The sequence below is a fragment of the Sorex araneus genome, chromosome 6, assembly GCF_027595985.1.
Source record: "Sorex araneus isolate mSorAra2 chromosome 6, mSorAra2.pri, whole genome shotgun sequence".
In the NCBI taxonomy this organism is placed as follows: Eukaryota; Metazoa; Chordata; class Mammalia; order Eulipotyphla; family Soricidae; genus Sorex; species Sorex araneus.
The window spans coordinates 29,073,002-29,094,350 of NC_073307.1; the positions used below are offsets into that span (position 1 = coordinate 29,073,002).

General features: G+C 39.0%; 1 protein-coding gene across 9 annotated transcripts in view; it reads left to right on the plus strand.

The window, feature by feature from the left end:
• The window catches only part of RAPGEF6 (Rap guanine nucleotide exchange factor 6), a 187,462-nt gene that overhangs the window by 159,906 nt on the left and 6,207 nt on the right, over positions 1-21,349 (plus strand). For 8 of the 9 annotated variants that reach the window (XM_055143032.1, XM_004609838.2, XM_004609836.2 and 5 more), the window contains 5 exons: positions 2,045-2,265; positions 7,704-7,895; positions 12,170-12,304; positions 18,279-18,507; positions 20,499-21,004. In XM_055143032.1, the coding sequence (XP_054999007.1) occupies positions 2,045-2,265; positions 7,704-7,895; positions 12,170-12,304; positions 18,279-18,507; positions 20,499-21,004 (1,283 nt within the window). Of the gene's footprint in view, positions 1-2,044; positions 2,266-7,703; positions 7,896-12,169; positions 12,305-15,217; positions 18,508-20,498; positions 21,005-21,349 lie in introns of those variants that run through there. The other variant, XM_055143036.1, reaches the window with a different exon arrangement.

Sequence of the window (21,349 nt, forward strand, 5' to 3'; positions counted from 1 at the left end):
GTTGGGTTTTGTGTTGAACCATTTGCTTTATAAGTTTTAAAGATCCTACATTTGTAAATAATGACAATTACCTTGCAGTTTGTGCTTGACCAGTAGTAACTGAAAGATGTTATTCAATTTAATATGCACCCCCTATTTCATGTTTTTAAAAGAAAAATATAGTTTTACAACTTTGTTTCACCTAATTTACAGTGTAAACATTAAGACTTTAGTGTTTCAACTGGGTGTGTGAGCATTGCATAATGAATTATTGTTTATCGGTGGTCTATATTTAGAACATTTTTATGTTAAATATCTATTAGTTTTAAAAACGTATTTTTAAATAAAATTATTTAAATACCATGGTTTACAAAGTTGCTCATAGTTGCTATGGTTTTCCGATGTTCCAATGCCAGTCTCACCATGGGAGTGACCTTCCCCCACCATGCCCCCATTTTCCCAGCCGCTCCCCAACTTTTCCGCTTAACAGGCACACAATTTCTTATACTGCTTGTTACAATGAAATAGCTAATAAAATTGTCAAAGATACTTAAGTAAAAAAGAATTGTGAAAATTGTTATATCTCACCACAGGGTTATTAAGTCCTTGTCCGAGGATTTTCTATACTGTTGCCCGGTGTGTCTTCTGTATGGTGTTTGTTGAGTTTAGTTGGCTTCTCTGTTACTTTTCCATTTAATTTGGTCTGCTCCTACTGAATTTCAGTTTTGTAGAATTTGAAGCTGTCATGTACTCGGCTGTGTTGTGCAGAAATTTCAGGATCTGTAGAACTGGGCAGATGAGTTATCATGGTTGTGACTGTAGGGGAGGCCTTCTACCCCGAAGAAGATTCTGGAGTTTTCTTGGTTTAGTGTCTCTCTACAGAGATTATAAATCAAGCTGTGGGGTTGGGCTGTTGGCATGGCAACAGCAGTGGGATGTGGGTGTGGCTGTCAAGGCTTTGGCACCACCCTCCCAAGGGCACCCCAGGGTTTTTAGCCTGAAGACTGGTGTGTCCATGAATTGTAGTGGTTTGGCTTACATTTCCTCAGAGATTTCTTCGTGAATTTGCAGAGCAGCAGCTGTGGGAGATGAGCATAGCTTAATGTTTGGCTAATTTAGAAAAATCCTTTGATGACTTAGTTATGTTTAGGTGGCAGCCTTTAAAGTTACATAGTGGAGACTGAGGATGTGGCTCAAGTAACAGAGAGGCTCTGGATTCCATCCCCTGCAAAGAGCAAGTAGAATTTCTTCAGAGTTGCTTTTGCTGTTTTCTACTGATTTTAAATGTTGTGGTAGAAAGTTTGTCCAGGCTATCATGGTGTTAAAAGATAACTTGGAGTTGTGACTATTCCTACCCATCTTGTGGTTCCATTACATTCTGAAGCATTGCAACAGAAAGTCTTAATCTCTAGTCTATAGTCTATATTTCCCAATCACTCCTTATGAAAGTGGGAGCATTCAGGAGCTTCTTATTGCATTTCTGAACTGATTAGGTTGAATTTTAAATATAAATGCTTTTATCTTACTTATTCATTGTTCTCACTTAATTTTTCCCAAATACAGTTACTGGTAAAGTTGGTTATCGTGTTTAGATAGGAATGGTAGTGGAACTAGCTTGTCCAAAGCAGCACAGACGAGAAAAGCTACTCTAGAAACCTCTTTGCTGAGAAACACTGGTGCAGAATCTGACTGAGGATGGACTTGTCCTGACCTAGAGCGTTGTCATATCTTCATTCTGTCAATGTTTTCAGGGCCGGAAGAGTGCTTTCGTTTGTCATAATTGTGCCAGGAGTTACATGGGCACAAACTAGGGGCTCACCAAATTCATTGCTTGAGGGGAAAAATTATTGTCTTCCTTTTTGAATTCTGTACTTTTCCAAATCTTAAAACTCAGAACATTGCCACATGTGCCATATTACTTTGCATTAATGCTCTTCATCTTTTAACTCATTTGCACCAGCATGCAGTAGCATTAACAGAACAAAATTAGTCATCATTGATTTTATTTGCTGTGCTTAATTCTTAAGTTTTACTACCCCTTATTGTGATCTTCATCTTCCTACAGGTCATTGAGTCAAGGCAGCACAAACTCAAACATGCTTGATGTTCAAGGAGGTGCCCACAAAAAAAGGGCACGCCGTAGCTCCCTGCTTAATGCAAAGAAGCTATATGAGGATGCACAGATGGCGAGGAAAGTGAAGCAGTATCTCTCTGGTTTGGATGTAGAGACAGATGAAGAGAAATACCAGATGATGTCATTTCAGTGGGAGCCTGCATATGGTACTTGTGAGTAAAGTTTTTACTGTGTAACAGCAACTGTGAAGTAGAAACTTATTTCTTTAGTTTTTCTTAAGTACCAAGAAAATTAACTTTTACAGGTTTACTGACATACCCATCCATAATATGGTATTGTTTGGTGCTGGGGGAGGGGCTAGGTGATGCTTGAGCCAAACCCTACTCGGTTCTGCTTAAGGCAAAATTCCTGACTCTGTGCTCAGTGATCATGCCTGGCAGTACTCAGGGGACCATGTGCGTGCCAGGGATCAAACACAGGTAGGCCAGCATGCAGGGCAAGTGCCAAATCCCTGTGGCCCTTATAGACTATTAAAATTATATTAATATAAATAATGTAATATATAATGTTATATAATTAGTTATATTTTATATGGTTACTATGATTACTTTTTTATATAATAATTAGTATCTTTTTATTCCTGTTAATTATCCTGTGCTAGAAATAGAGAAGGAAATTGTTCTTTAAAAACATAATTCCTGGGCCAGACAGATACATCACATTGCTGAGTTCGTTTTATTCCTAGTACCACATATGCTCCCCTGAGCCCCTGAACACTGCTGGCAGGTCCAAAAAAAATGAAAAATAAAAGAAAATTCTTATGAAAACTGAAACATTTGGAGGAGGCCTTCTATTTGAGAACATTTTTACCTTTAGCTCTTAATGAAGACTAAAATTGTAGCCAAATTTTTACCATTCTTTATTTGCCAGGTAGTGTATATCGTAGCTAGAAGTATAGGAAATTTAAAGAGTTTAAATTTTAAATTAATCAATGTAGTATTGATGAGTAAAACAGAAGCCGTGACACATTCTGATACTAGGGTGGGTTGTTTTTGTTGTTGTTGTTGTTGTTGTTTCTTTTTTGCTTTTTGGATCACAGCCGGCAGGGGTTGTTCCTGGCTCATGCACTCAGGAATTACTTTTGGCAGTGCTCGGGGGACCGTATGGGATGCTGGGAATTGAACTGGGTCAGCCGCATGCAAATCAAACGCCCTATTCTCTGCTATTCGCTCCAGCCCCATGATACTGTTAATATTAAGAAAATGTAAAGGACAAAAGAGAGCCCCCTCTCAGTAGTGATTTAGGCTGAGGAGGCCCTTTGGGGGGCGGGGGGGGGCAGCTTTTCTGATCAACACCAAACAGTACACCAGGTTTACTTGTAGCTGTGGTCAGAGATAACTCCTGACAGGGCTCAGGGGTCAATATGCCGTGCTGGGGATTGAGCCCAGGTTGGCTGAGTACAGGGTAAGCACGGCATTGCTGTTCTGTCTGCCCAGCTCTCACTAATGATTTTGGGGTTTTTGTGGAGAGGGGTGGATGGGGGAAATTGTTTGTTTTGGAGTTTTCTGGTTTGTTTTTTGGCTTGGGTTTTGAGGTTTCACACAATAGTGCTTAGGGCTTTCTCCTGGCTCTGAGCTCAGGGATTACTCCTGGTAGTATTTGGGGGACCAGATGAGGTGCTGGAGATTGAACCAGGGTCGGCCCCATGCAAGCAAGGTAAACACTCTACCTGCTGTATTATCTCTCCAGCCCAATTGCGGGGGGAGAGGCGTGGAGTGGGGGCACACCCAGCAATGCTCAGGGCTTACTCCTGACTCTGCCCTTAGAACTCACTCCTGATAGGTTTGGGGGACCATATGGGAAAAAAAAAAGCCTGGTTGGCTGCATGCAAGGCAGATGCCCGAGCCACTGTACTATCACTCTGGCTCCAGTTTTGTTTTTTGTTTTTTGTTTTTAATAGAGGATATGTGCAGCTGTATTAGGTCCTACCAGTGCTACATCCTACAGTATTTACGGGCTACCAAGGCTATTCCCAATGGTGCTCCAGAGAACCTGGAGTGCCTGGGGTCAAACTTATGACCTTGCACATGCTAGGACTGTATTCAACCATTTTACTATTTCTCTGGTTCAGTTATTTTAAAATAGAAAGTACCTAATAGGGTGGGCTGGAGCGCTAGCACAGCGGATAGGGCATTTGCCTTGCACGTGGCTGATCCAGGTTCGATTCCTCCGCCCCTCTCAGAGAGCCCGGCAAGCTACCAAAGAGTATCTCGCCCGCACGGCAGAGCCTGGCAAGCTACCCGTGGCATATTTGATATGCCAAAAACAATAACAACAAGTCTCACAATGGAGACGTTATGGGTGCCCGCTCGAGCAAATTGATGAGCAACGGGATGATAGTGACAGTGACACAATAGGGTGGGGATGTGACTCAAGTGGTAGAGCATGCTGGCTTCCATATGCAGGGTTCAGTGGGCACCCGCATTCGAGATACCACTGAGCAGCACTGCATGGAATCCTGGGAGGTAGCACCTACACCCTGAGCTACAACCCAAGTCCAGAGTTAAATCGATTTTATGTTTAGTCTCCTGTGTGGCTGTCTTTTAGCAATTAAGATATCTGTAGAGAATTCATTAGTGTTCAGAGAAGATGGAAAGGTCTTTAGTAAAAAGATAACATTTGGGAACCAGAGAGATAGTACAGCAGGAAGGGTGTTTGCCTTGCACACATCTGACCTCGGTTCATTCCCCAGTACCACATATGGTCCCCCATGCCCACCAGAAGTGATTCCTGAGCACAGAGCCAGGAGTAAGCTCTGAGCACCACCTGGTGTAGCAAAAAAAAAGGTAACATTCAGATTCATTTAGTTGATGAACCACTACTGTGTAACTGTACATTGCAGTTGCCCAAATTTTAACTCTGTGGGATGTTCTCTGTGTCTTTTAGCACAAGATATCCTTCTGTTTCTCACAGTAAAAGCATGGTAACTAATTTCTAATTAATTATTTTGCAAGATGGCTCATATATGCAAATTTTGCTATGAGATTGAATTTACATGAAACCATCCTGAATAATTGATTAAAAGTACTGCCTAAGGGGCCGGAGTGATAGTACAGTGGATAGGGTGTTTGCCTTGCGTGCGGCAAACCTCAAAAGTGTGACGCTTTGGGGCTGGAGCGATAGCACAGTGGGTAGGGCGTTTGCCTTGCACGTGGCTGACCCGGGTTTGAATCCCAGCATCTCATGGTCCCCTGAACACCGCCAGAAGTAATTCCTGAGTGCAGAGCCAGGAGTAACCCCTGAGCATCGCTGGGTATGACCCAAAAAGCAAATTCCTTTGAGCTGTGGTATTGAGTTCAATTAAAATAGACATCGTTTTGTTTCTTCTTTTACTAAGTATATGCCACAGATCATCCTCGTGATAAACATCTGAAGATGATGCTCTGCCACTGAGCTACATCCTTGGTCAGCATTTTTCTTATATTAGAGCTTTTGATGTTTTTAAACTTCAATTTTTATTTAGTCATCGTGATTTACAGTACTATTAACAGTAATGTTTAAGGATATATTGTTCCAACGCCACACCCACACCAAAGTGTCAATATCCCTCTACCACCATCTCTAGAACATCTCCCACTTACTCCCTTAGCAAACTTAGGTCTGTAGGCCAACTCTTACGGTCTGTTGACATTTGCAATTTTTATTTCCTTACTCTGTTTATATTCCACATATAAGAGAAATGATCCTGTATATGTCCCTCTCCCTCTGACACACCTTCTAGTCCCATCCACATAGCAGTGTACTGCAGAATTTCATCTTCTCTTTACAGGTGAGTAATATAGTCCATTGTGTGTATATACCAGTTTCTTTATCCTGAGTTCTTAATTTTACTTTTGATATTTTTAATTTATATTCTTACTGTAAACTTATTTTTTAAATCTCTAATATTTCTGTGACTGTTGAAGTCATTTCTTGGGTTTTTAGCAAATACCTATTAACTGTCTTGTTGTTGTTTGAGGGTCACACCTGGCAGTGCTCGAAGGCTACTCCCAGCACGGAGTTCAGGGGTTTTTATCTTACCAGGGATTAACCTGAACACCCTACATGCAATAGCTCAATATTGCAATACCTCAATTGGGCCATCTTTTGAGTTTCAAGGAAAAGGCAGAAAGCTGGTGTTTTTATATAATGAATTATGGGGGAAAGGGGAGAGCGTCCTGGAGAGGGTATGGGTTAGTTGGAAAAACTGGGAATACCAGATGGTAGCTCTGAGTGTTCCTTGAGTTGGAATCACTCCAGTATGGTGGTGGTGATTCCAGCCCATTGAGCCATCTCCCTGGTTCCTGTCTTTTTTAATCAGCCACTGTACAAAAGAATTTATTAGTGAACAATAATAGTTACAGGCTGGTGGTGGAAATAGACTTTCATGTGATTGATCACATGCATTTGTGTTTTGTTACAAATAATTACCTGTACTGTGACAGAAAGATAAAGAATGCCATAGAACATAAAACAGTGTATCTAATGTGGTCACTGCAAGAGTGTGGGAACAAATAATTCTGGGCTGGTGCTCAGTCATGAGAGCCTAGTTTTAGGATTTGGGCTTATACTCTAAGAGCAATGGTTAAGTCCCCTTTAAAAGCTTATACAGGGCATTTGAAGAAGGAAAAGGGTATGATGAGATTTTTCAGATTAGAAAAGTCACTCTTCTATAGTGTAGAGAATGGCTTGAAAATATGTTAGAGTTGATTCAAAGAGGGCAACATTTTTTTTTATCAATTTATTTATTGAATCACCGTGAGAACAGTCGCAAAGCTTTTGGGTTTAAGTCTCATACAATGTTAGAATACCCATCCCTTCACCAGTGCACATTTTCCACCACCAAAAACTCCAGTATACCCCCCATCCCACACCCTCCCCCTACTTGTGTGGCAGATGATTTCCACATTACTCTCTCTCTACTTTGATTACGTTCAGTATTTCGACACCAGACCCACTGTTATTATTTGGGATTTTACCCCAACACTCAGATCACCCGAAAAGGCAACATAGACAATTTGTTTTCTATTGCTGATTACGAATAGCATATGATGTCGGCTGTTGTGGCTGCACAATTTTGGAATTCTGAAATTTTAATAATTAAATCTGGAGGGATTTCTGCCAAAAGCCACTGGGTTACGAGATTCGTTTGTGAGTCTCTGGGATCATGACCGTAAGCAGCTTGATCAGTAGCCAGAGGGGGCCATTCGTGGGCGGCGACTCGGATTCTCATTCAGGTGGGAGAGGGAAGGGCACATCCCATGAGCCCTGCGTGTCTTGGCACTGCTGGCCCATACCTGACTGTCCATGGGCTTCTGGAAGATGGCGGCCACCAAAGGAGAATCGGTGGAGGGACGGCACCTTTTCCCACCTGGGGTGGGAGAGCAGCATTTTAATAATTTAAATGAAAGGATGAGAATACATGGTGATGAAGTTCATCGATTCAAAAGTAGGAGATAGAATTGATTTTCTACAAAAATGCTAATATTTTAATTATTTTAGGAAAATCAATATTTTATATTAAAATTGATTATTTTTATACAGCCATTTATTATTATCAGTAGTAATAATTTTTCCTTTAGAATGTAAAATGAAACTCTCCTTTCCTTAGTGACCAAGAATTTAAGTGAGAAAAGATCTGCCAAATCATCAGAAATGTCTCCAGTGCCCATGAGGTCAGTTAGTCAAGCAGCTAAAGCCCACTTGCATCAGCCTCACAGAGTAAGCCAGGGGCTCCAGGTGCCAGCTGTTAACTTGCACCCCATCAGGAAAAAAGGACAAACAAAGGATCCTGTCTCATTGAGTGAGTATTTATGATTTATATTGCATTTGTTTAACTGAAGTTTTCAGGGGAATTAGAATGAAAAGCAGTTGTAAATTCTCAGATCAGCTGTCATGGTTTATATAAAATAATCTTGTATATCCAAAAAAAAAAAATGCTACCAGCTGGGAGTGCATCCATGGCCTCCTGCTTCCTCAACTCAGCTTGACAATAGAGGCGCCTGCAGCGGGGCGGGGGTGGGGAGGATGTTTTTTTTTCCATATACCTGTTTTTTGATCAAAGCATACTTACTTCACTTGCTGACATTGGAATTCTTATACATGAATCCACCAAAAACTTATAGCAGGATACTTGGTTACAAAGGACTTTTCATTTGTTTGTTTGTTTGTTTGTATGTTTGGGGGCTATAACCATCGGACTCTGCTCTTAGGGATCACTTCTGGCAGGGTTCAGGGGACCATACAGGATGTTGGAGCTCAAACCCATGTCAGCCACCTGGATTTGAGCTGTTTTTCAAAACTATTGCAAACTAAGGCAAACACCTACCTGCTTATACTGTCATTTCAGCCCTAGCCCTGGGTACAAAGGACTTAAATCTTTCCAAAGTAAATCCCAGTAAATTGTTTGCTACAAATACAACTTAAAAAGAAGTTGCTTGTTCTAAAAATGAGTAAGTGTTGTTTTTCATTAAGAGTACTTCAAAAAACATAGTGCCTTAGAGAGATTATATAATCTCAAGGTTTTTTCATCCAAGCCTGCATCACAGTCTCCTCAGTACCTCTGGAGAGTAACCCCTGGGTACTGTCAGATGTGGCCCAAACCATTGTGCCCACCCCCCTCGACCCCAAAAAGACCCCTGTTTGTAAATAAAAAGGTAAAGTATTTAAGATATAGAGCATACTTTTCTTTTCCTTTATATGAATATATTTAATAGAAATTTGTGAATTTTTTTAAATTTTGTTTTGAGATCCAAATCTGCCCAATGTTTAGTATTGTGTTCAGCATCTACACAGATAGATGGCAGTCTAATGTTAATTGCTGTATTGTCAGGGATATAGATACCAAACCTGTTTTAATTCTAATATGAAGTGAAGGGGATAAGCTAGAAGTCTTCTGAGAAAACTTTTTGGTGAGAGAATTTGTAAGCACTTTTTCATTTGTTTTTGTTTTAGGGCTACATTTGGCAGTACTCAGAGCTTACTCTTTTTTTTTTTTTCTTTTTGGGTCACACCCATCAATGCACAGGGGTCACTCCTGGCTCATGCACTCAGGAATCACCCCTGGCGGTGCTCAGGGGACCATATAGGATGCTGGGATTTGAACCCGGGTTGGCCGCATGCAAGGCAAACGCCCTACCCGCTGTGCTATCACTCCAGCCCCACAGAGCTTACTCTTGACTCCAGTCAGGGATTGCTCCTGGGGGGCGCTCAGGGCATCCTGTAGGGTATCAAGCTTGGGTCGGCTACATGCAATGCAAGTGGCTTACCTGCTATACTGTCTCTCCAGCCCCTTACATAAACAGTCTTAATAATTAATATAGAAGATGGTAATTAAAAGAATTTGCATCAGGCAAAGGAAAAATTTGATCTATGCCAGAAGTTATAAGCATCTGCCTTTAAGTAAAAAGCTGCAGGTGAGTGATTTTGAAAAACAGTAATAATTAAAGCTAATACTGACGGAACACTTACTGAGGGCCAGGCAGAGTTCTCATTCATTATTAAATAATTTTTCACTCTACTAATTCCTTGCTTGGAGTGTCAGGGATCAGAACTAGGACCTCACACATACAAAGCATGCTTAGAGTAAGCTAGAGTACCACTGAATTATATTTCTAGCCTCTTATTTTATATTTTGTGTTTATTTTCTTCTTTGTTTTTGGTTTTGGGATCACACACATTGGTATTCAGGGGGTGCAGTGCCCAGGGAATCATGTGGTGTTGAGGATCAAACCTGGGCCTTCTACCTGCAAAACATGCTTAGCCCACCATGCTCTACTCTGGGCCACATTTTATCTCCTTAACAATCCTGTAAGTTAGGTAATACTTTGATTTTACAGAGGAAATAAAAGAATCTCAGTTACAGGTTACCAGTATGTGATGGAGCTGGGTGTCAAGTTTAGTCTAACTAGTTCTAAAGTTCTTATTTTTTTTTTTGCCTTCTAATAATTTATTTATTTATTTTTTTATTATTGAATCACCATGTGGAAAATTACAATGCTTTCAGGCTTAAGTCTCAGTTATACAATGCTGAAACACATATTCCACCACCAAAAAAACCCCAGTATACCTCCCATCCCTCCCCCCACCCACCTGTGTAACTGATAAATTTCACTTTACTTTCTCTTTACTTTGGTTACATTCAATATTTCAACAAAAAACTTACTAATTAGGAGTTCCCCACTAGAGACAGACCTGCTGTGGAGAGATATGAGGCTGTGATTGCGGCCGCACAGTTTTGGATTTCTGTATTTTAGCAACTAAGTCCAGGGAAATTTCTTCCAGAAATTGTATCATTGTGAGCTTGTATCTCTCATTAGTAGTCCTCATAATATGACGGTCACCACGCCCTTCCCCCCAAGCAAGGAAAAGGTGAGGGAGAAAAACCTTTCCCCTCTAATATGGGCACTGGTGAAGGGATGGTGTTTGAATACGGTATAAATGAGACATAAACCTGAAAACTCTGTAACTTTCCACATGGTGATAAAATTAAAAAATAAATAAATAAATAAATAAATAAATAAATAAATAAATAAATAAATAAATAAATAAATAAAAAGAAAAAAGAAAAACCTTTCCCCTCTAGGGCAGGCATGGGGCCATGCAGGCCCTGTGACCTTTCCTGATATACAAAATATATGCTCAGGAATGGCTCCGCCACCCCTGGGCGTCCATTATCCCAGAGGCACAGAAACCAATCTCAGAACACAGCGGCTGCTGGCAATTATAATCCTTTTGGTACCGGCAGCTCCTTGCAGAATGTCTTCAAACTAAGGTTCTTACTTTTAATGATTTCACTAAGTAACTTCAGAAAAGGGGGACAAGCCTCACTCTGGGTTCTGATTTCAGTGTTAACACATCTAGGAGTCAGTATTATAGGTGTCGGGAAGTCCTCTTCCTTCTTGTTGTAATGTAGTTGTTAATTATATGATAAATATGTTTATATTAAAATGACAAATACAGTGTGAATATACTGTGATTGCAGGTTTTTTTAACAGTAAAGAGTGAATTTTTACTATGCCAAATCCTTCTCAGAGTTGCTCATACTTTACTCGATAAGAGTAGTGTTAATTGCCTTAAATTTTTTTAAGAGGATTTTTTTTTAAGTCAGCATTTTTAAACCATTGCTCACTTTGACATTTTATGGGGCCAGCTATTTTTGGACAAAAGTAATTTTCAGACTGTGTAGGAATATTTCTATTGAACTTCAATTCTAAATATAAAATGATTTGGTTTTGACCTCTCTCCTAAAGTGTGAATTTAGTACTCTTGAAAAGGGCTGGATTGGCAGCCTTAGAATTTTCTTTATAAACCTGTAACACCAGGTGCCACAGAGAGTAACAGTACCAACATCTCAGTACTACCTCTGCCTTATGCCTCACCTTGACCTCTGGTGGACAAGGGTATTTAAAATCCATACCTTCTCTGTTAAGAATTCCAACGGGGGCGGGGGGGGGGTGCTAGAGTGATAGTACAACAGGTAGGGCATTTGCCTTATGTGCAGCTGACCTGGGTTTGATCCTCAGCATCTCATGTGGTCCTCCAAGCACCACCAGGAGTAATTCCTTAGTGTAGCCAAGAGTAACCCCTGAGCACTGCCTGGTATGACTCAATGATGGGACTCTATATTCAGATTATTTAATCAGTTTTTCATATACTATTAAATAAACAGGGACAAAGTCATAGGAGCTGGAGAGATAGTACAGCAGGCAGGGCACTTGCTTTGCATGTGGCCAACTATGGTTCAATCCCTGGCACTCCGTGTGGTCCCCTGAAGCCACCAAGAGTAAGCCCTGAGCACTGCCATGTTTGTCTTTCACCCGCCAACCCTCCAGAAAACAAAAAACAGACCCTATTGTATTTAGATCTGTGCTGACTAGCTAAATTGGAACAAATAACCTAGTGGTGAGAACCTATGTGTTTAACCTATTTAGTTGCTGTTTTTGTCATTTATACATTCATACATTTATACACATTCCAACCGACTGCATATCTTGGTTTCGGGTTTATAGTAATTTTGGCAATTATGGATATTTTCCAGTGAATTGTTTCTTATTTGCTCCTTTGGTTTATTTCTAGGTACAAGTTTGCCTCAGAAGGTCTTAGGAACAACTGAGGAAATAAGTGGTAAGAAACATATAGAAGACACTATTTCTGTAGCATCATCTTTACATTCTACTCCTCCTGCATCTCCTCAAAGTTCCCCTCGCAAAGGTAAGATAACAGTTCAGGCTACCTCTTGTTAATATAGCCCTTTATGATACATATTTAGCTTTTAAATTTATAGTAATAGAATATATGAAGAAAAATGTAACTTTTAATATTTGTTGAGCTTTTGTTATTTGGATTGAGTTACTCAAATGCTTTCCAAGTATTATGTATCATATAGCTAAGATTCCTGTACTCGTTATATTTCTTTTTAGAGGACAAGTCATAGAAGATAGAGTTCTCTTGTTAGGTGTACATTCATTATTTATTTCAGTGAAGTTTTTGTAAACAAGAACTTCCACAATAAATTGCTTTTAACTACAGTACTGGAAAAAAGAAAAATATTTAGGTTGATCCATTCCTTTCTTCAGTTATGGAGGATTGCTCCCTTTTCATTAATCAGGATTTAAAATTACATATGTCATGGGGCTGGAAAGATAGAACAGCGGCTGACCCAGGTTCATCCCAAGTACCCTATATGGTCCCGTGAGCCCCACTAGGAGTGACCCCAGAGCACAGAGGCAGGTATAAGTCCTGAGCACCAGTGTGGCCCCCAAATCCAGCAAAATAAAATTATCTGTGTCTTTACAGAATTTTAAATTTATATCTCTATAGACTCTTGGTAAAAATCAACTTGCACTTACTCATTTACCCATTTTTGTATTGCAGACTAAAGCTTTTCTTGACTAGCCTGGGTAGGGTACATATAGATGCCATTGGTATTAACTGTGCATATCCTATTCTAAATGGTATATAATTTATACTGGCCTCTCTACACTCAGCATGGACCTTTATGGGGTCGGGGAGACTTCCTAGTTTGGATATTAATAAATTTTTAAAATTTGCATTTTTAAATTACATCTTTAAATAATCACAGTAAAGGATCTTACATGATTAGAGATAAGAATACTTTAAGAATTTTAGCAACAATGAAGTTTTCAGATCCATCCCCAGCTTATGTTCTATCCTCTCACTTGAGGACTCTAATTTTTGTCAACTATGGGTCAATTATGTGATACAGTGATATCAGACTTGGGCTTCAATCCTGACTGTCACTGATTTATAAATATTGGATTTTCTTTTATTCACAAGGACCCAAATTCAATCCCCAGCACCACATGCACCACAGCCCTTGCCTGTACAGCACTGCCAGGTATGGCCCTGAAGATCCTCAGCACTGCTGAGCAGTATTTCGTCAGCAAGTTCTAGCATTGAACCATCTGACCTCATTTGGCTGAGTATCACTGGCAGTTTCAGGAATACATACCCCAGGCATCATAAGCGTTGCTTTAAAAGGCCCCCCACACCCTTTATCACCAAAGAAAAAGATGGAGAAAAGACCACCTATTTTAGAAACATCCTGTAAGAAACATAATAAATTTTAAAATTTTATAACGCTTGATGCATGATATATGTGTAGCAAATGAGCGTGTTTATTCCTTTTCCTTCTTGCTCTGCGCAGGCGATAAAGGTTTATTGCCTGTCCTCCCTCCCTACCCCCTTTTACATAGCCGAGACTGGCAAGAGTTTTTATTCAGATTTTACTGAGAAACTTAGTCAAGTACAGATAAGTAATTATAACATATATATTTGTATATATGTATGTTTTTTATCCTATTTATTGTATGTATTTCATACATGATTTTGTAAAACACAGATGTTATATTGTCCTGTCTGTAGTCCTATTCAGTGTTTGCTCCATCTTGTCTCACTGAGGCTGGAAACAGTGAGTGTCCAGTTAGTAGATGGTCAAGATGGTCAGTACCCACCTTTATATCATCAGCCCCATTGGGAATCACTTTTTAGACAATTCTCTAGAAAAATAATAAAATCAAATTTGATATTTAATGCCAAACTGACTTTGAGAAGACTTGGAAACAGAAATTTCCCTGGTGCTTTTATTCCCAACAGAAATCTACTCTTACCAATTGGAGTAAAAACAATTTTTTTCTCCTTATATCAGTATGTGGCCAGCAGTCAGTCATTGTGTTAATAGATTTTGTGAACCTTTACTTCAGAATTCTTATGACCCCGTTTTAGTATTTATATTTTTTTCTGTAGACAGGTTTTTGTTAGCAGTCTGTGTCAAATAAAATGTCAAAATCTAAGAATATATTTTTTCAAGAATCTGTTCTAGTTCTTGCTAAATTTTAAAATTGTTTAATTTCTAACAAAAATAAGGCTGACCTTGTGTTTTCACAAGAAGAATTAAGGGGTTTTTTGTTTTATTTTTTTAGGGGAGAGTAGTTTTAGTTGGGGGGGGGGGCTTATTCGGCAGTGCTCAGGGCTTACTCCTTTATCTATGCTCAGGGATCACTCCTGGCAGGGCTCAGGAAACCATATGCAGTCCTGGAGATAGAACCAGGGTTGAACACATGCAAGGCAGGCACCTTAACCCCTGTATTATTTCTCCAGCCCCAAGTAAGCAATTTTAAAAAGTGATAAGTAAAGAGGTCCTAACCTTTATCTTTCCCCGTAATTAAGGAAGTCATCTCTACCTTTGAGATATAAAAGAATTGAAATTCTGCTTTATAAGTATACTTCTATGCTAATTATATCTGGTTTTACTAAACTTTTTCTAAGTGGAATCTACCTGAAAATTCTAGATAATAGTAATTTTTGAGGTATAATTCTGACTCTCATTCTCTTGTCATTTTTTTTCTTATGACTTTACCAACTTAGCCATCAACAGTTTGATTTTTTTAACCAGCTTGTTTTAACCAAGGTAATCATTCTCCTATATTCTGTCATACAGTGACTGTTTTTATGCTATGTAGTAGAGTCCATACATTAAATTATATGCTGCTAGATTTTTATTTTAGAGTTTAATAGTAAAAATGTTATATAAACCAGACTTAATTGTGACTAATTGGAAAGAATTAATTTACCATGACAGGGTTTTTGCATCTCTCCCTCCAGTTGGCAGTATCATATCTGATCTCAGCATCCTGCTGCATCTCTCAGGGTCTTCCTCATCCCCTCCCCGTGAGTCCAGCACCAAGATCAGTGGCCAGAGCTGCCCCGGAATAGGTGGGGTTTACTTGCAAAAGAAAATCCTTCAGATTACCAAGAGCACAGCCAAAAGAACAGACAGGATCGAGGAGGCCACTGAGGAGAATAGAGACAGGACAAGTTGTGAGAACACAGCCAGAAAAAGAATGACTTCCCCGTTTAGAAGATTTAGGGAAAGAACTCTTTCAAGGGAGAGACTAGTCAACAGCAAAAAAGAGGACGCAGAACACAATCAAGCTACAGAAAGCTGTGAGAAAGTGAAGGATGTTGGAAGCAACATCAAAGATGAGAAAGGGACTGACATCTTCAAATCAAATAGCCGAGGCAACAATAACACCTTAAACTGCTTCTATTCGCGATTCAAGTCTAAAAGGAGAAAGACACTCTGATGAAATTACTTACTCTAGTGTTAAATTTGTTTTTATTTTATTAATGTAAATGTAGTAAGTCATTTGTAAAACAAAGCAAAGGTAGAGACTATTAATATTTTATAATTAGTGTAATAGGACCTCTAGCAACAAAGTCATATTGATTTAAAGTGCCTTATTGTACTTAATGTTATTTTCCTACTGTTAGTAAACATTATACTCTGTTTTCTGTACTTGGCTTTATTTTTCCTACTAATACTAATGGATCTATGAGTGACCTAACTATTGGGTTCTTTTTAGGAACCAGTATTTATTTTTACATTTAAAGCCCTAGTAACATTCTGATCAAATCTCCATAGAAAGTAAAGGGAAAAGACATGTTTGGGAGGCAAGAAGCTCACCTTTTCTACTTTTGCTTTTTAATTAAATTATATGGTGGGTTTCAGAGTTTTTAAGTTTTTGATTCTTGTTTCTTTTGGTGCAACACCCAGCAGTGCTGAGGGAACTACTCCCCATCGCTCCTGAGGTACTCTGGGATCCATGTTGTGGTGGGTATCAAATCGAGGGCTCCTGCCTGCAAATTGTGTGCTCCGGATCTTTGAGTCATCTTCCCAGCCCCCCTTTCTATATTACTTGCTTTTTCTGTATCTGAAGAGGAAAAAAGGATAGTCTTAACATGGCAGGTTCAAAATCATCTAGAAAACCTGCTAAAACATAAATTTGCTATGTCCCACCACAGACCACCTAAATTTTGAACTTGCAAGAAAAAGACTCAGAACTTGCATTCTAATTTGTTTTCTTAGTAATTCTTAGAATTTATTGTATGTAAGAAATAGTATTCTGACATAGTGATGAAATCTTTTTTAAAACAGCAAATTAAGTATTTAGGTTAAAAAAAACCAATTTTTTCTTCTTTTTGAGCATTTGTTTTTTACTTTTTTGTTATGGGATTACACATGGCAGTGATTTGGGGGTCCTCTCAGCTAGGGGACTCTCCTTCAGCAGTGCTCAGGGGACCTGACTGTGCTGGGGATTGAAGCCAGGCATCCTGCATGCAAAGCATGTGCTCCAGCCCTTTGAATTATTTCCCAGGCCATATTTTTATTTTAACTTACTCACCACATACATTTTCTTGATTCTCTTGAAATTTGACGAATCGGTTCATGGAGAGAACTGAGAAGTAGTAAGGAAGTCAGGAATCGGCTTGTCTAAATCTGTCCTGTGCCTTACCACAATAACCAAAAATAAACTCGCATCTTCTGCATCTTCATTTCTATTTTTGAAGTAGTTACTAAAATTAATAAGATTTCAGCACATTTTTCTTTAATGACTTGAGTTATATGTGAGTTAAAGGCAGTAGTTACTGTTAATGAGATACCTAGGGATTGATCTGAAGGTTGTATACCTATTGAAACTTTCTTGGTGAACTAAAGAAGATAATTGCTTCTTTGAACTATATTTCTTATTAAGATTACTGCAGCTATTTTAGAAATAATTTTAAACGAAATTTATCAAAGCATATGTAACTACTTGTCATACTGCAGATTTGGTTTTGGATTCTTCCACCTCATGCCATCTCCACTCCTTCATCCCACGGAATGCAAAATGGTATCTCTACCTATCTTTGCTCTGAGAGTTAGTAAGTTAGCCATAGAACATTTTAAAATGTGGCTGATGTGGGCCGGAGAGTTAGGATAACAAGTAATCTGTTTGCCTGCACATAACTGACCCCTGCTCCATCCCTGGCACTGCATATGATCTCCTGAGCTCTGCCAGTAGTGATCCCTGAGCACAGAGTCAAAAGTAAGGGCATCTCTGGGTATGACCCAAAAACCAATAAAATAAAGTAATAGATATTGTTTTTTCATAACATTCTTATTAATTTGTCAGTTAAGCTATTTAATCTTTCAAAAATCGGAGAAAAGGAAAAATAGGTCTTACAATCAAATAAAAATCTAAAACAATGTATTTAAAATTTCCAAAATAATCGCTTTCAACTTGGAACAAGGCTTCTTAGGCGATATAAGCAGGTAAGTATATGTACTTTGAGAAGCAAAAATAAAATTTCCTTGAGTCTTAACTCCCCTTATACACCCCTGTCTCAAGGTGGTACTTTGGCTCTCAGGAGGCTACAAAATATTTATGTTAAATAGGGCCAGGAATGTAGCTTGGCAGTAGAATTAGAGCACTTGCTTTGCATGTGTGAGACCCTGGGTTCAATCCCTAGCACTGCAAAAATAAAAGGGACCAGAGACTAGGAAGAAATTGAGAAATTCATGATGTGTACTTTTTAATGTTTTGTGTAATACATATCTTACTCCTTATCGTTTACATGTTTATGGTATTGTTAGAGCTTGGGAAAGATATGCCTTTGGACTAGTTTCAGTAGTACTGGATTTAGACTATTTCTTGAATTTGGGGTTGGATTGGTAGATAAATATGTATAAAAGTTGGGACCTTTATGTCTACATAGATGGAAATTGAGATTGCTACTCACATTGTCTTTTGTTTTGTTTTGTTTTCCTTTGCCCTCCCCTTGGCCACATATCCTTATCTCTTTTCTTATTTTGTAGTTTGATCCGTTGTCTTTTCTCATTCAGGTTATTCGCTTATACCATCAGCTAAATCTGACAACTTATCAGACTCCAGCCATAGTGAGATTTCTTCCCGGTCCAGCCTTGTGAGCAATTGTTCTGTTGACTCCATGTCTGCGGCTCTGCAGGATGATCGGTGTTCTTCCCAGACAGGGGCAGTCCCTGAATCCGCTGGAGGATTGGAAAAAGCAGAGCACTCCTTGGGAATAGGAAATCATAGTCATGTTGGCTCTGGGTAAATATCTTTGCCTTTGTTCACACCAACAAGATCTGAACGAAGTGGCCACTTGTAGAAGGCATACAGTACTCCCCAGCTTTTATTTCGAACACCCCATTCTCACCATAGTGTAGTTACAAAGAAGATCCATGAAAACACATGAGGGCCAACACTGATTTTTCTGGGACCAGAGCCATGGTACAGCAGGTTGGGCGTTTGCCTTGCACGAAGCTGACCAAGGTTCGATCCCTAGCACCCCATCTGATCCCTTGAGACCACTGGTAGTGATTTCTGAGTACAAAGCCAGGAGTAAAGTCCTGAGCACCACCAGGGGTAGACCAAGCTCCCCTTCCTGAAAAAATATTTTCTATACTAAATTGATATGTAAATGCTGTCTTGAAAACTGTATGGGCACTCACTTTTTAAGTACTGGTAAATTCAAACAACTTTAATTGGAAGCAAAATTAAGTGGCCATTAATGATATGGGGGAGATATTTCTCAATTTCTGGCTTAGGGTTCAAGTTGCTCAAAACAGATTATGTCTTGTGAAGTACTCCCAGTGCTTCAGGCATGGTGGGAGGATAGAACCAGTCCTTCATCCTTATTCTTCTAAAATGTGATTTGAACAGTAATAATTATTAGCTAGCACAAGTCAATTTAAAATTTAACTTTTATTTAGAATCAAGCAAATGGAAAATTTTGAGATGCTGAAAGTTCAGTCTGATAAATATTGTTAAATCAGTGTACTTTGGTAAATTTGGTATACTTTTTTGGAGTGCATAAGACTTACACTCCTGGCTCTGTGCTCAGGAATCTCTCCTGGTGTACTCAAGGGACATACAGTGCTGGAGATCAAACCAGGCGAGGCAAGTGCCTTAAACTATTTTCTTATCTCAAATTTGGAATACTTTAATGTGAAAAATTTGAGATTCAATAAGGTATTATCCCCATACTGTAAAAAATTTTAAACTGAATCTTAGACCAGAGGTCAACAAATTTTTTGATAAAACTTACATAGAAAATTTTTAGACTTTTGCAAATCATAAAACCTATTACAGTTGCTCAACCTTGCTGTTACTGCACCAAAAGTCTCAAACAAATAGTCATTGTATCCAAAAAAAACTTCATTTTAACTCCAAAAAGAACAGACTGAGGCCAGATTTGTTCGTTGACCCCTTGCTCTGTACTAATAAGGTTTCAGAAAAATTTTTAATTTCAGTAAAGGATCTAGTAGCAAGTATTTTTGACTTTTTAGGATATGTCTGATCTGTCTTGAGTTTCTTGAAATAATTCATTTTGCTTAAACTCTTTAAAATACAAAAACCATGTTTTACCATGCAAAACAGACTTTTGCCTCACCTTGGTCCATGAGCATTAATTTGCAAACCCTTGCCATAAATAGAGTTCATTTTGTAATAGATAGTTGAGGACATTACAGTTACTTTGCACTGTGTTAGTCTAATATCAAACATACATTGAAAAATAAGGTATAATTGCTTTCTTTAACTTTTATAAATTCTAAATCTGTATCCTTGGAGAGAATCTAGCATTATGTTGGGTAGTATTAAAAATGTGTACTTATTTCATTTGAAGCTGCATCTTTAATTTTCACTTAAAATAAACTTAATAAAAAAAGAAGAACTCTTATTCGGTATCAGGATTTTTTGGGGGGAGGTTGCTCACCTTGCTGTGCTCGGGGCTCACCGATGGCTCTGTGCTCAGGGATCACTTTTGGCAGCTCGGGGGATCCTCTGGGGTTCCAGGGACCAAACCTAGGTCAGCTGTATGCAAAGCAAATAAATGCACTACCCACTGTACTATCACTCTGGCCCCCATATTTTGTTTTGTCATTATTTTTCGCTGATTGGGATTTTCTTTTTTCACTTGGTTATTTTGATGTGAAGACTTGTAATACAAGTTATGTTGTCTGTTGTACTTGGTAACATTTAGAAAATTTTTCCAGTAAGCCAATACATTACTCTTTTATTCTGTTTCTCTCCAACTTTAGGTGGACACACTCAAAGCCACCTCTAATCAAAAGTTTAGCTGTCTCATCTTCTATGAGCAGTGAAGAGATTTCTCATGAGCATGTAATTATAGAAGCAGCCGATAGTGGTCGTGGAAGTTGGACTTCCTGTTCAAGCAACTCCCATGACAACTTTCAAAACCTCCCAAACCCAAAAGGCTGGGATTTTTTGAACTCATACCGACATTCGCATTTGGATGGCCCCATTGCTGAAGTTGAACCCACTGATTGTGAGCCTTATTCATCTCCCAAAAGCTGCTCTAGAACTTGTGGTCAGTGTAAAGAAAACCTTGAGACTAATCAGATAAGACAGAGTTGGGCCTCTTCCAGTTCTCTTTCTGACTCCCTTTCTGAACCAAACTATGGAACAGTTAAACGAAGAGTTTTGGAAAGCACCCCAGCTGAGTCGTCTGAACGCTTGGACCCAAAAGATGACACTGACCCAGTTTATAAAACTGTTACTTCAAGTACAGAAAAGGGCTTGATTGGTAAGTTTTGTCACATCTGTATCATCTAGAGATTTAAAGGGTAAAAATCATGATGGTGAGAATGTTGATTGAGAAATCCCGTTCCTTACAACCGCTTTGTTCCTGCAACAGTTATTTCAGAAAATCTTGTGATTTCTTAAGAAATTTGGAGCAGTTATCCCAGCCTAATAAAAATGAAAAGGCTAGTATGAAAATAATTAACAGGACTAGTTCCTTGGTCCTATATTTGAGATATGGTGGAGACGAGAGGGGGATTTCATCCAGGAAAAATTATGTTCCTGTATGCTATTTGACCTCATGCACAGCAAATACCTTATTCCCCCCGCCCCAACCCCCATACTACTC